Here is a 14790-nt window from a genome sequence, read left to right on the forward strand (position 1 = left end):
TAAGTCGCTGAAAGTCATGTCTACTAGTAGTACTGGCAAGCCTTGATCGACAGCGGCTGTTGTGCCAAAGAAGAAGAAGTATACCGAAGACTTGCGCATCTTTATGCTTCTTCGTTATGGCCGACTTCAGTACCTCCACCTTCATCTCATTCAAGGTGAGTTTGTCTTGATCCTCTTGATCCATTTTCATGGTAAGCAGGATTAGATTTTAGAGAGTTTACGGACCGCCGTATATCTGTGACTAACTTTTAATCTTTCCTCTGACAGCCCTATGATCACTCAACCGTTCTCAGCAGCAGCAGCCGACGCCGATGCAAGCATCGTATAATCAGTCTACTACATACAACACACTCACTCCCTTGCTTCGTACTGACGACCGCTCGTTTTCGAAGTTTTGATTGCGCACACCAAGGTCCCTTAAAGAAAGAATGTCGAGTCCAGGACTGTGCAAGAACGAGGTCAAGTAATGTAGAACGATTTGAAAAGCAACCAAAAATTCGTTATAGGCAGTTTGACATCTAAGAGCCCTTTTCGATTCAAATTTTGACAAGAAAATTATAAATTGTTTATTGAATGTTTCACCAAATGTTTTGCTGCCTATTTTAATAATAATGGTTTTGGGGTTTGATGATTTTTCCAGGGCTTTCTGCTGTCAAAAGGCATCCAAGATGGCTAACCCGATTTTGGATACTACTTGACCTCGTTTCTACACAGTCCTTGGGTCAAGTAATGTATAGCTATTTGACATTCAAGAAGAAATAGTAGGAAGGGGACGTTCGGTGTTCGAAGGGGGCGATTGACAGCTTGCGAAGCGAGGTACACGTACCATTCAAATTGTTACAAATTTTCGTTGCCATTATTTTTTCCGCTTTTTTGTAGTGATTTCTGGGTTAAAACACATTGTTATTTTATAAAATATAATTCATACGCAGTTATATATGTAAAACTTTGTACAAATATTATTGGCCCATTTTTTTTAATATACCACGTGTTGTGTTTTGGACACATGGCATCACGAATTGTTTTGATTAAATTTACTTGAAAAGCGCTCTGGTGCTAAGTCTACATTAGGGGAATGGACAATATAATTTAACAAAAAAACATAATTCTTTGATTGGTTTTGCAATTACAGCTAACATAGCATAAATAAACTCAAACTAATTCAGAATTCAAACATGCAAGTGATTTTAAAATACAGTCTGTTCCCGAGTTACGCGGTTTCTGCGTTCCCGACGAATCCGCGTAACTTGAATATCCGCGTAAGTCGAATTTCACATTTTGTGACTAAATTACTATTGATTACTCAGAAATTTTGATTTAATTTAGTACTTTTATATCTTCTTCTTTGGCTCAACAACCGCTGTCGGTCAAGGCCTGGCCTGTACCCACTAGTGAAGTGAGCTTGGCTTTCAGTGACTTATTGTTACCATAGCAGGATAGTCAGTCCTACGTATGGGGGCACGGTCTATTCGGGGCTTGAACCCATGACGGGCATGTTGTTACGTCGTACGAGTTGACGACTGTACCACCAGACCGGCCCCATACCAGACTTTTATATACTTTATCATTTATTTGATATAATTCGTGCAGAACATTTGAATATTTCTGGCTTTTAAGCGGTTTCAATTTGTTAGCAAAAATGCAATTTGTACCGAAGTTGAAGCAAATTGCATTGACAATTAATGTGTCAAATTTAGAAAACCGCGTATCTCCAAAACGTAAGTCGAGAACCGTGTAACTCGGAAACAGACTGTATATTTTTTTTTTTTTTTTCAAATTATTTATTATGAAATGGTGGTAAAAGTAAGGCTCAGCCCTCTACGTTACATTGGAGAAGCGTTACATCCCTTAAAATATTCCCAAGCAGCATTTTTACTACAGTTTTGTCATCCAGGCGACTGGCCAGTCTACATTATTTGAATAAAAAATATTTGAAATTGCGATGAAAAAAAAAATAATTGCTTTAAGATGAATCGATTTTTACGAGATTCAATTTTTAAATAACAAGTATATCACAAGTTTAATATTTTTCATTGTTGCATTATGATCTATGAAATTTTTTCTGAAAGATGGAAGTTCATAAACATCCCAAAAGCTTTCAATTGGAGTAACATTTCCTATGATTTGAAAATAAAAATATTAAAAATATTCATAAATAATTGTATATATGAAATATAATTATAACCTATTCAATCTATGTTTTCGGTCACTTTGAATAAACATTAATTTAGGTGCGAGGACTCTTTTTAAAAGTTAGGTTCATGAAGTTTATAAATACTTGTATGTATTGCATTATCCTGCTTTATCAATGGCTGGGAAAACAAATAAATAATCATTTTTTATAAGTCACCCTTTCTTATGTATAAGATTTTTATTAATTATAATACTTGAAGTTGTTACAACTCTGATTGCTGTTAAAAATGATAGCCTAATAGTAATAATATAATTTATTTATACTCATGAATTATCAATGAGTTTTATCTTTATTAGAGATTGCTGTTCTTTTTTATGTTTGTTCAAAAATTGTTGCTTGTCTAATTTTCATGTAAAAATAAGCAATATTAAGACATGATGATCTATTAATTTGCTCATCCACGGTGGTTAAAACAGGTGTTCAAAAATACTGCTTGGGTTTATGATAAACAGGCGTTACGCGTAACGCTAGCGTAACGTAGAGGGCTGAGCCTTACTTTTACCATCGAACATGTCAAATTTCATACATTTTCCATGTTCGATGTCTGTTCGATTGCTCGCGACGTTACTCTAATGCCGTACATTCAATTTACCACCGATATAACAGAGTTTGCTATCGCAACTACTCTCGACGAATGGAGCGAAATTTTCGCTACCGCCTTCGAGGATTATAGAATTTTGTTTATTTCAAACGCAAATCATCATTTTTTCCCCAGCGCAATAACTTACAATGATGTGAATGGAATACTGCTCCGGAAATTTGTGAATTATTCACCAGGAGATTCCAAGACACCTTCCGCCCTGACGTCACCAATCCGGATTTAATTAGAACTGCACTTGGAAACACACCAGTTTGTGCCATCGACCCATGCCTTCCAGTTTTCAATGAAAACTCGATTAAGGACGCTATTGACAGGCTAAAACTTTCATTCTCACCGGGCCCGGACGGCATTCCTGCGTCCATGTAAAAATGATGCACTAATCAACTCACTTCTATTATGTGCAAAATCTTCGACACCTCGTTTCGAACAGGAGTCTTTTCCGCGGCTTGGAAAGTCTGATGGCTGGTATCCACAAAAAGGCGATAAAGCTACTGCCTCCAACTATAGTGGAAACACTTCCCTCTGAGCCAAAGCTAAAGTTTTCGAGTTGCTCGTGTACGAACCGCTCCTAGCCAGTGTTTCGAAATATATGAGTCCAGCTCAACACGATTTCACACCCAAAAGATCGACAACATCTAACCTCATGGAATTCAAGCATCTGCCACACCGCGTAATATGCTGGGATGCAAGTTGATGCGATCTCGACAGACATCAAAGCGGCATTTGATTCGATCCCGCACTCAATCCTACTAAAAAAATTGGATATATTTGGGTTTCCAAGCTCGACTATGGCATGGTTGCGATCCTATCTTGATGATCGCACTTACTCTGTAAGGATGGGCTCACATTCCTCTCGTCAGCTAAAGGTACAGTATCGGACATTAAGATAGGACCCTGGTTTTTTCAACGCACCGTGCACTTGTTTTGCCACGTTACTTGTGTTTGTGTGTGTGTGTGTGTGTGTGTGTGTGTGTGTGTGTGTGTGTGTGTGTGTGTGTGTGTATGTGTGGGTATGTGTGTGTTTTTGAGTGTGTGTATGTGTGTGTGTGTGTAGTAGAAAGAGAGTGTGCTTTTTAATGTGTATTTGCAAGTGCTCGGGTTTGTGTCTGAAATACGTAGCTTGCCATTATGTCATATTGCGTTGAAAGCATTCTGATAATGTGTGTTATCATGTGAAACATCGTGCGTTTACACTTGGATAAAAGCTAAAGTTTGCATCGACAGTAGCTCTTGTTCCTCGGACGAAAACGCAGGTGTTCTGTTTCATGAATGTGCATGCGCAGCGATGCAAAACGGACACGCGCACAATAGCAATAAACTCGGCATTCCCTCACAGGTGTTTCTCCAGTGCACGCCATTGAAAGGCCTTCGTGCATCTCTGCGTTGCACGTTGTGTGCGCATGGGAAACTTTTGTGCGTGCATTGATCTGCGCGCAGGTGTTCTTTTCAATGTGCGTTTTGTTTCATGAGCGCGGCCGTATTCTGTTCTCGATTTTGAAGGGAAGACGCTTACTCGCGTACTCGTTGATAGTTTTTATCCATGCGATGTTTTCGCTGCTCGACAACGATGTAATTCATCGCGTATAGAAGTAGAATGCAGGCAGAGCACGGGATCAGCCGTGTCCATGTTTTTAACCAGCGCGTTCTTGACGGTCCAAGCAAGCAATGTTAGTAACAATGGGTCGAGGTAAACATTTTACCGATTATCAGCGCCATATCATTAAGCGAATGGCGGCTGCTGGCATTAAGCGCAAAACGATCGAGTTCGTAATGGAACGATCGCGCACTTTTGTGGCAAACGCGCTTCGGACAACCGAAACGTGCTTAGACAACCGAAACGCGCTTGGACAACCGAAACGCGCAAGTCAACTGGACGTCTTCAGAAGACCACGGCCGTAAAATTGTTAATATATCGAAAAAACACTGATCGCGAGGGCAGTGGTCCTGCTTATTACATCAAAAACCTAACCAAAAACACAAAAAAACTACTAACAAAACTATCCGAAACGACCTACTTGTGAAACAAACACACACACCAATACACATTCAAACATACACACACACACACACACACACACACACACAGATGCACACACACACAGATGCATACACACATACATGTACACACACACATACACACACATGCACACACACACACAAACACACAAACCACACATAAACCTGTCCCAACGGGTGCATGCTGCGTTGAAAACACTAGGGTCCTATCATTCTGTCCGATACTGTTACTTCAGGAGTGCCCAAGAGAAGCAATCTAAGACCACTGCTCTTCATACTATATATGAACGATCTTTCATTCGCACTTCCGGACAATTGTCGCCTGATGTATGCTGATGACGCTAAACTGTTTCTCCAAGTTGAAACTTCTAGCGACGAAGCACACCTGCAAAGTATTTTGGACTCTTTCTTCGGGTGGTGCACAAGTAACCTCGTGCTCAGCATCGAAAAATGTACCACTATCACATTCAGCCGTTCACGAAACCCTCTTTCAAGCAACTATACGATAGGCGGTTGAATTTTGGAGCGTAAAGATTGTGTTAGCGACTTAGGAGTTTTTCTTGATGGAAAACTCATTTGAGACAAACTTTTAAATATGTTATATATAGGCAATCAGCTAGTAGGTCTATTGACACAGCTAACTAGAGAACTATGCGACCCAACATGTGTGATAATGTTTTACTGCTCCTAAATCCGGCCTGTTATTGAATATGCCTCATTTATATGGTGGCCCACTGCATCCCGTCAACTGGCGCGTATCGAATTCCTCCAGCGGAAAGCCACCCGCTACGCTTTACGCCGATGGTACAATACCGATAATAGGACTCACTGCGCCCTACTAGGACTTGAGTCCCTCGAAGAGCGCCACCGTAACGCACAAAGGGCTTTTATAGTCGATCTACTAAACCACCGTATTTATTCTCGTATTCTCCAATCTAAAATAAACTTATAAGCTCCAACTAGAACACTTCGTCCCCGCAATCTTATCGCCATCGAGGACCGTCGTACACGTTTTGGTCGTTTGGATCCGTATGTGTGATTAGTTTAACTACGTTGATCCTCATCATTCATCATTTCAACTCGTCTTACCGTTCAGGGCCTCCGATATACTTAATCCGCCACTGCCTCAACATAGTTATTTTTGAAGCAATGCGGCCCACCAGCTGAAAAGTTTGGAAGCCCCTGTCCTAAGGTATTAAATATATCACTTACCTGTATTTTCTTTTCCTTCAATTTGTGTTTCTTCGATTTGTTTGGCTGACGATGGCGATGTGGACATAGTTGTTGAATGTGTATCTGTTCCGTTAGTGACACTATTTATAATAACGGTTGTTCCATTTGTTTCCCGTGAAATATTAGAGTTGGCTAATAAATTAAGAAACTGGTGAGATTGGGAGCGTTTCAGCTGTTTCACATCAATTTCCATATCTGCTGTTCTCTCGTATACATCCTCAGGTGAACATACACTTTCGTAGGCATTATCTATGGTGCAAGAAGAACGGATTGTACTTATGGGATAGTCTTCGGCATGCTTACGCTGCGAAGCAGCTCCAGAAAATGTTTGACTCGGGTCAATGTTGCTCTTGCCCATGGTGTACATTGATTTTGAAAGAAGCTTCGCCTCATGTTGGTTTCGTCGATGTTCATGCAATAAATTGTTGCGTTTCGCCAGCAGCATATGTTCCTTATTATTGTTCACCAGCGACTATGAACGAACAAAACAAACAAACGAAGACACACGAATTAAATGCAGTTATAAGGCTAAAACCAAGATTAGCAATTCTTAAAAATTAAAACAAACCATACTCAGCCATTACACATTTTAAAATGTGGATGACCTCATTGATTCTACAAATATGTACTAATGGCAATTCGGTTTTTGTCGAACATTTTTCCGTCAAAGTAAAGCTACGGAAAGCGTTTTGTTTTACGGTCTTACTACTAACTCAATGTTTTTAAACCACACTAATTGCATATAATTACATTCAGAATGGATTTTTGGAAAATGTGAGGGATTAACGAGATGCTCAAAATGTAGATAAACATAACACAAGCGCTACCTTGCACGGCGTCGCCTAAAGCATTTGTAGAACAATAATACACAAAACGTAATTATATAATTGTACGATACTTTCTGAATTTCGCGTTGTAGTTTGTTTTGACAAACAAATCAAATTCAAATCAATTTGGAAGCAATGTCTCGAGTCAACGAAATAATTTTGAACGAAAGTAAAAAAGTCTCTATCAAGCTTCTATAATACCGATTTCTGTGCCGATGATGTGACTCAACTGCTTGAGTATCAAAAATGCTCATTTTCTATTATGATCCGTGTTAGAGCACGCGATTTGTCTCTGGTTTGATATATCGAACTGAACGAAGGTCACTTGCATTACCTGACTCAAACGGAGACCGTTTTTTGTCCAACAGCTTTCCGTCAGGTCAAAGCTACGGAAATTGTATTGTTTTACGGTTTAACTACTAAATACATAGGGTAAATGTACCTATAGTGGTGGTAGTACCAATAGTGGTGCTATTGCTCTAAAATGCGGTTCATAGGGCAAATTAAAAGTAATTAAGTTATTTAAGTTAGTGTTAAATGTTCTTTAGCCTTATACAAAGGGTTTAAAATTTAAATGAGGTCATTCCGTTACTTAGTGATCGAAAAATCCATTATTTTGTGAAATGGGTCAACATTTTTCCAAAATCCTTAGGATTTCATAACGAAACTCATTTTTCTGTTATCGTTCTAAACGACCACATAACCACGCAATTATTAGTTTTTCAACATAACTGTTATGTAATGTTATTATTTTACTAAAATTATTTGCCTTTTGACTATATTTATGCATTTTTAAGTGTTTTTTACCATAGTGCCATTATAGGTACACAAAACAGGCATGTTCCTATAGTGGTTATAGTTCTAAAATCAATAAATACAGGTCGTTTTAGATTTTTTCGAGGAAATTTTTGGCATGAGGTACTGTTTTCACTAAAATAAGCAACAGAAATGAGTTTTATGTAGGTAATTTACCAAAAACAGGCCAAAATTCGCTTATCTGGCTGAATGATAAATTGACTTCAAATCAAGCACACTCTTCCGGGTGTAGGTTGACGACAGGTGTGATGCAGTACTTTAGTGAATAGTTTCATCAAGCAAATTTATACATTTTTTACGATCAAATTACGCAAGAAACCAACATTATGGCAGTAATCGTTGCTATTCATACGAAAACAGCTTCGAAACTAAGTTTCATTAATATTATACACCGTTTTTGATGCATCTTTGTTTACCACCACTATAGGAACACAATACGACGACTATAGGAACCATACCACCATTATAGGTACAACGAAGCAATCACAAAAATATGTAATTTTTCGTAAATTTGATGTGTTTCATGGTAAAAATGGTTGTGATTGCGAAGATAAAACATATTCCAATTGCTATGTGTTAAAATATTCAGAAATTGTCGTTCCTGACACTTTAAATCCTTTAAAACACATCGGTACCACTACAAATTGCACCACTATTGGTACATTTACCCTATATTTAAACTACACGAATTGCATGTAATTACATTCTAAAGGGATTTTTTATAATTATTCACTGGAAAAAGGGTGGGAATAAAAAATACACAGAAATTAGAAAATCATACCATAAGCGCTACTTTTCATGACATTGCCAAACACATTTAAAGAACAATAATATGCCACACGTAGAAATAATTATTATTTAGTACGATACTTCCTGCGTTACGCGTTGCAGTTTGTTTTGACAAACAAATCCATTTCAGATCAATTTGGTAGCAATGTCTCGAGTCAACGAAAGAAGTCTCTAACAAGCTTGTATAATACCGATTTCGTTTCAGTTCGTGTAGCGCGGTTTTGTTTGACACATTTCCATTTCAATCAGATAATCGACACTATCGTGTATTTCATTTCAAATAATGGGGCCCTTTCCGTTTGAAGCTCGTAGGCTGAAATTTCAATGTGTCAGCTATTTGCATTGTATAGAAGTTTTCGAGCAGCTATCTAAGTGACTACAATATACAGGTGGGCTTATCCCAAGGTGTATGAATTTAGAAGGCTGATTTTTATCGCTTCTGCTTCTGAATGAAGATTGTAAAAGTGTTTTGAGTATCCGTCAAGCCTCCAGGAAGCTTGTTTGAGAAAAAAATTTCACCCGTTCTGCCAAAAAGTGATGTTCAAAATTGGTTATGAAAAAATTCTATGAGACCACCTGGACTACAGTGTATGTGTGTGTGTGTGTGTGTGTGTGTGTGTGTGTGTGTGTGTGTGTGTGTGTGTCTGTGTGTGTGTGTGAGAGAGAGAGAGAGAGAGAGAGAGAGAGAGAGAGAGAGAGAGTTTGCACGCGCCTGTTTGTGTGTTTGTGTGTGAACGTGCGTTTGGAAACCCCAAAACTGTTTGATTCTGTTGCGTACATTTTCATCCGCTGCGGCTACAAAGTCCATGCATTTTCGATGTCGCAACCTGAGCGACAACACAAGCATTGGATTGGCACCACCATCTTTGCGACCGGCTCTGCTGTTGGGGGTATTAAAAAGACACATGATTTAAGCAAACGTGCGTGTGATTTGTTGCACATTTATTTCTAATTCAGCTAGCGAACGCAAGTGGAAACAACATTTTGAATTGAATCCATACAAAAGAGGATTCTGGATTTGTTTATTACGGTGCGCGTATGGTGCGGCACCTGTCCGTCCAGAATCTGGTGGCTTGTTGGTTTGGAGTAGTTATCATGACGCCGATTGACCGGCAATGCCTTGGAATGGGTTCGGATCGGTAGGTTCATGTTTTGGTGGAGTGCATTCCGTGCATTTGTCGCGCCACAGCGGTAGACCCGGCAGCACCAAAGTCAAAACAAAAACCTTCCCCGAGTGTGGGCTGCTATGCTAAGTTCTTATTAGTATTATAATTATTATTATTGGCGTAATAGCAAACGCGATCATGCCGGCCTTTTCAGGACTTGAGTACCACGTAGCCGGAGCCGGTGACAAACCCCTTGCTACGGCGGACGGTTCATACGCGGTTAGAACCCACGACGGGCATGCAGATGTGCGGAATGATGGCGGTGCCGCAGGACTATCCAGCGTGCAACTTGCATACTGCCACACTGTTTCCTGCTCGATGCATACGCTGCAGGCAGGGGGAAGGATGCACCTCCACGATAAAAAAAAACACGGCCATGAACCAGCGGTGGACCTAACAATAGGCGGACTAGGCGATAGCCGAAGATCTCTAGTCTGTAGTATGCCGTATGTTTACAAGTGGGCAGAGTATTAGCGACAAGGGCCCCCGGAAAGATGGTCGTTGGGGCCCCGTGGTTGGAGAACCATTCCCCCCCCCATCCCCGTCATGACGGCAATAATTTTAGGGCCTGTGACCGATGATCTTAGGGGTCCCATGACCGAAGCCCATCCTCCTCCCTCCCTCCGCGGGCAATTTAAGTATACGTTCAATCTTCCAACAGCTGTGTCTCAGTACCCCCTTCTCCCGGTCATCAGTTACCATTGACAGGGGCCACAACTCGTCTTTCCGTCTTTCATGAACACCTTCCTTTCTTTGACCGATGGATCATAACATTCCGGAAGAAAACACATTGGGCGAAAGTTTTGCTCACAAACGCACACTCGCACCCATGCGCAGTCGGCTCAGGATATCTATGTAATCTACAGCATACGAAAGCAAAAGCTTAGGGTAACAAAGTTATGCTTAGTGCTTAACACGTTCAGCACGATGACATGTCCCAGGGACTACCAGTGAACTTTCCAGGATGCTGGTTTCACAATCAGCTTGCGTTCTTGATGCTGGCGGAACGGAAAGTTGATGAAAATCAGCGCCGGGCTGAACGTGTCAATGCGAATTAGGGTTCAGCGCGTTGCACAGCAAACCCTCCAGCGTAAACTAACGATTCCTTAGTCATTTTTATATTGCAGTGTTTGAACTCATTGCAATTTTTTGGTTTGATTTGGGAAAATGCAACTTCATCGCCGCAATGTTTGTTAACGGCATTTTTAGGCGCCACAACAGCTCGCGAGCATTGACCACACGCGAGAAAGAGATGACGCTATGGAAGGAAAAAGCACGGACGACGGCTGACAGCGATTGGCCGTCTGACGCACCAACACATTCAAACCTTCGACAGCGCGCTCATGCGAGGGGTATGAGGCGAAGCCAGGGACGGCCAGCTCGATGAGCTGCTCGACAAATTTGCCGTTGGAGGGAAAAAGATGGCATGATAAAATTCTCCGAAGGGCATGATTTCTTCCGTCGCTTTGCGCAGCGAGATACATTTCCTGCGCAGGAAATTGCTCGAATTTTTGCAGCGGGGCGGGCGAGCTCAAAAACTGCTTGATTTTGTTTTGCGGGCTTGTTTTGCCATTTTTCGAGCAGGTACTCAAATCTAATTCTAGCTTTGAGGCTAAAAAGACTAAAAAACACTTTAATCTAGACTGAAAATTGCAGGCTAGTTTTATGTGTGGTTTTGTATGGAGTGTTTACATAATTTCAGCCTCCAACTGTCAAACTCCATACAAAAAAACTGACTAGAATCGCGAAGGCCCCCAATATGGGTAACTGAACCGTACTAAAAAATGTGTTCTTCTATATTCACTTATTAATGAGATGTAACAAAACGAGTCAGGCTTTTTAGTAAGATGCTCTAATTATCAATTATATTGTTTATGAAAAATACTTTGAAATTCAAGTATCGCGCAAGTTTATCGACTACAGACACATTAAATGTAATGAACCGGGAAAACCCCTGAAAAATTCAAGTAAAACCGGGGAAAAATCAGGAGTTTTTAATCCTGATTCAAATGGCCACCCTTTTGCACGTATCTTAATTCATGAGCTGCGAGTGTCTCCCTACCTAAGATGGCTCTTAGCTCAAACGATTCCAGTAAGCGCATTTTTTTTTTACAAATTTCCAAGATCACCTGGGCGATCACAAGTATAAAGTGAGTTAAGTAGAAGTTAAACAGTAACCATTTTTATACTACAAAAGAAGGAAACAATGACCATTTCTCACAAAGGAAACGAAGTACCATGACTTGGCAGAGGAATTGAAGAAGATGTGGCACCTGGAGGATATCATAGTTCCACATAGTTCCGGTAATCATCTCAGCGACCGAGATTGTCCCTATGGCGCTCTTACGTTCGCTGGACTAACTCGAACTGCAGAGAGAACTACCCAGCATTAAAAGCAACAGGCACAAGCGAATGTAAACGTGTATAAAGTGTATGTAGTTTTTTTGCGTAGAAAATCCTCATTTTTACAATAAATACGTAATTTTTTTATAAATATAATGCTACAGCGCATAAAAGCATTTATTTCAATTAAATGATCTCAAAATCCGTTACAGGATTTCTCTAGCCAACTCAACATCGGAAACGAAAAATTCAATCTCATAAAATAAATTTCAACAATAAAAATGGAAACTCGAATGATCTGTCATCGGTTGCTCCGTATACGCACGATATCCATTTGACAATGTTGAATAGGGATTTTACGGATTGGAAATGAAGCTTACAGTGTGGAGCTGGCTAGAGAGACACTGTACAGTCTTTCCCCGAATTACGCGAATAATGCGTTCCGGAGACATTCGCGTAACTCGGATTTTCGCGTAAGTTGAATTTCACGTTTTACAGCCAAAATTTATTTGATTGATAATTTTTTCATTGAATTGTGTTCATTTTTGTTTATTACTTATTTGTTACAATTGTTCTATAAAATTCAGTTATTTCTGTCTTCTTGGTGATTTTAAAAATTTAAAAACATTGCAAATTATTTTTCATTTGACAATTGATTTAGAAAATTGTACTGATTTGACATCTAATCTGTAAAAAATAAAAATTCGCGTAACTCGAATTCGCGTAATTCGAGTGTCGCGTAACTCGGGGAAAGACTGTATTGAATACGCAAAACGATGCAAAAGGCCTCTTAAAACACCTTGTGTGATTAAAAAATCATATTGCGCCTATAAAAATAGCATCGGTGCGGTGAAACAACAAATTTTGACAGCTAAATTACATCTTGAGCTACTGAACATGTTTTGCTGGCATTCGATTCTGACTTGTTAAACCCTATAAAGTGTATTTTTGTATGTTAATGCACTATTATTTTTATTATTACTATTAGTTTAATTTTAATTTTAATATATTATTTATATAGTATGTATTTTTTTTATTTAATTTTTTTTCATTATCCCAATTATACGTTGTGCGTTGTACGTTTGTCGCCGCTCACCAGAATTCACCACTCTTATTATTTTTACTAGTGTAAATAATGTTAGTAATATAAAGTATTATAAGGGACAAATATGCATACATGGATAATTTAATTTACTTATTATAATTATTTACATATTATTGAAACAGTTTAAAGGTAGCAAAATATTACCATTGATAATTTTAAAAGCTGTTCAACTTTACCTGATCATTAGTGTTGCCAGTCAGCTGTAGAGCAATATCACTTCTATTTGAGCTAGCACTCGCCGATCGACTATGGGAACCACTGTCTCTAGAACGGCTCCTCCCAATTGCATTTCTAGTAGAGGTACTACCCGCCAACTGCGTTTCATCTCTCATAAGATAGATATCTTCATAGTCATGCTCATGGCTTGCTGTGTTATCGTTTGATAACTTTTGATTGTTGTTGATGACACCAACTACTGAGTCACATTTTCCACCTGCGTCTCCTATATCTTTAGCAATGCCACCGATACTACTACCATTACAAATTCCACTACTGCCAACTATGCCATCGCCATCGGAATGCGAAGAAGACACGGAGAGATCCTCATCTGAACCACTGGCGGCTCCGCTGCTACTAGAGTGTACTTCCGCTAGCACTATATAAAAATAATTAAAACAGATAAGGTAAGTGGAATTATTAATATGATATTAAGCATGATACATGATATAGGGGAACCTTGAGCAAAATGATAAGGTGCATTTTTGTCAAATAAACACATTTATAAAGACTTCTAATGATTTAAAATCATCAAATACAATGTTCAAACCACATAAGATAAAAAATAAAATGTTTGCTCAAAACTACATAATTTTCACTGTCTCGAAAATAATTTTTCGAAAGAATTTAACATGTGATTAGAGAAAAAAAGAATGTGTATCCAAGCACATAAAATGTATCTATGATTTACGTTCGATCAGTATCCATTTTAATTTAATGTAATGTTTTTGTGCCAGTCTGGTGGAACTTGCACAACTTAAAAACATGCAGTGGGTCCCGAATAGACCGTGTCCCCATACGTAGGACTGACTATCCTGCTATGTGCAATCAGTAAGTCTCTGAAAGCCAAGCCCATTAGTGGCACAGTTAGGCCTTGACCTATGACGGTTGTTGTGCCAAAAAAGGAAGAACATTTTTAAAGTTAAAGTTTGCAAAATGTTTCACTTGGGGCAAAATGATCAGTATGTTTTGATAGGAGCAACATGATGAGGCTGTGGCATATGCTAAAATCGCTACAAGATAATAGCTTTACAAAAATAAAACTTTGCTGTATGTATAGCAAAAAGAAGAAATACTGACAACACGTGAATAATTGAAATATTCTAGCATTTTACTAAATTATCCAACAAAAAACTTAAATACTAAACTAAAATATCTATTTTTACAGTTCTATTAAGATGCAAGAGCTTAAACTAAAGCCTAAAGTCCAATGTTGTGGTCAATTTTGCCCCTTTGTTTTGATGTGTTTTGACATTTCGTGTAATACCATTTTGCCCCATTGCAACTTTAGTCATAACTTTAGACGTTGATTTTATGTTGTGACGTGAAAAAAAACTGTGTAAAATAGAGCTAAGTGCTCAACTTTTTTACTACGTGTGTACATAAATACTCCTGGATTCCCTCGGTGTCATTGTGTTCAGCCAAAATAGAAATTATTTTGTAAAAAAAAAAACACAAGATTGGTGCGGTCAACAGCATCTGTG

General features: G+C 39.0%; 1 protein-coding gene across 13 annotated transcripts in view; it reads right to left on the reverse strand.

The window, feature by feature from the left end:
• Positions 1–14790, reverse strand: part of LOC4576088 (espin) — a 127371-nt gene that overhangs the window by 48164 nt on the left and 64417 nt on the right. For 12 of the 13 annotated variants that reach the window (XR_009764576.1, XM_061641237.1, XM_061641258.1 and 9 more), the window contains 2 exons: positions 13267–13685; positions 6024–6516 (listed from right to left, as the gene is read on the reverse strand). Coding sequence is in view for 12 of the 13 variants with exons in the window: in XM_061641237.1 (XP_061497221.1) it covers positions 6024–6516; positions 13267–13685 (912 nt within the window). In the remaining variant the exon portion in view is untranslated. Of the gene's footprint in view, positions 1–6023; positions 6517–9077; positions 9358–13266; positions 13686–14790 lie in introns of those variants that run through there. The other variant, XM_061641327.1, reaches the window with a different exon arrangement.

Source organism: Anopheles gambiae, chromosome X (assembly GCF_943734735.2).
Source record: "Anopheles gambiae chromosome X, idAnoGambNW_F1_1, whole genome shotgun sequence".
NCBI lineage: Eukaryota > Metazoa > Arthropoda > Insecta > Diptera > Culicidae > Anopheles > Anopheles gambiae.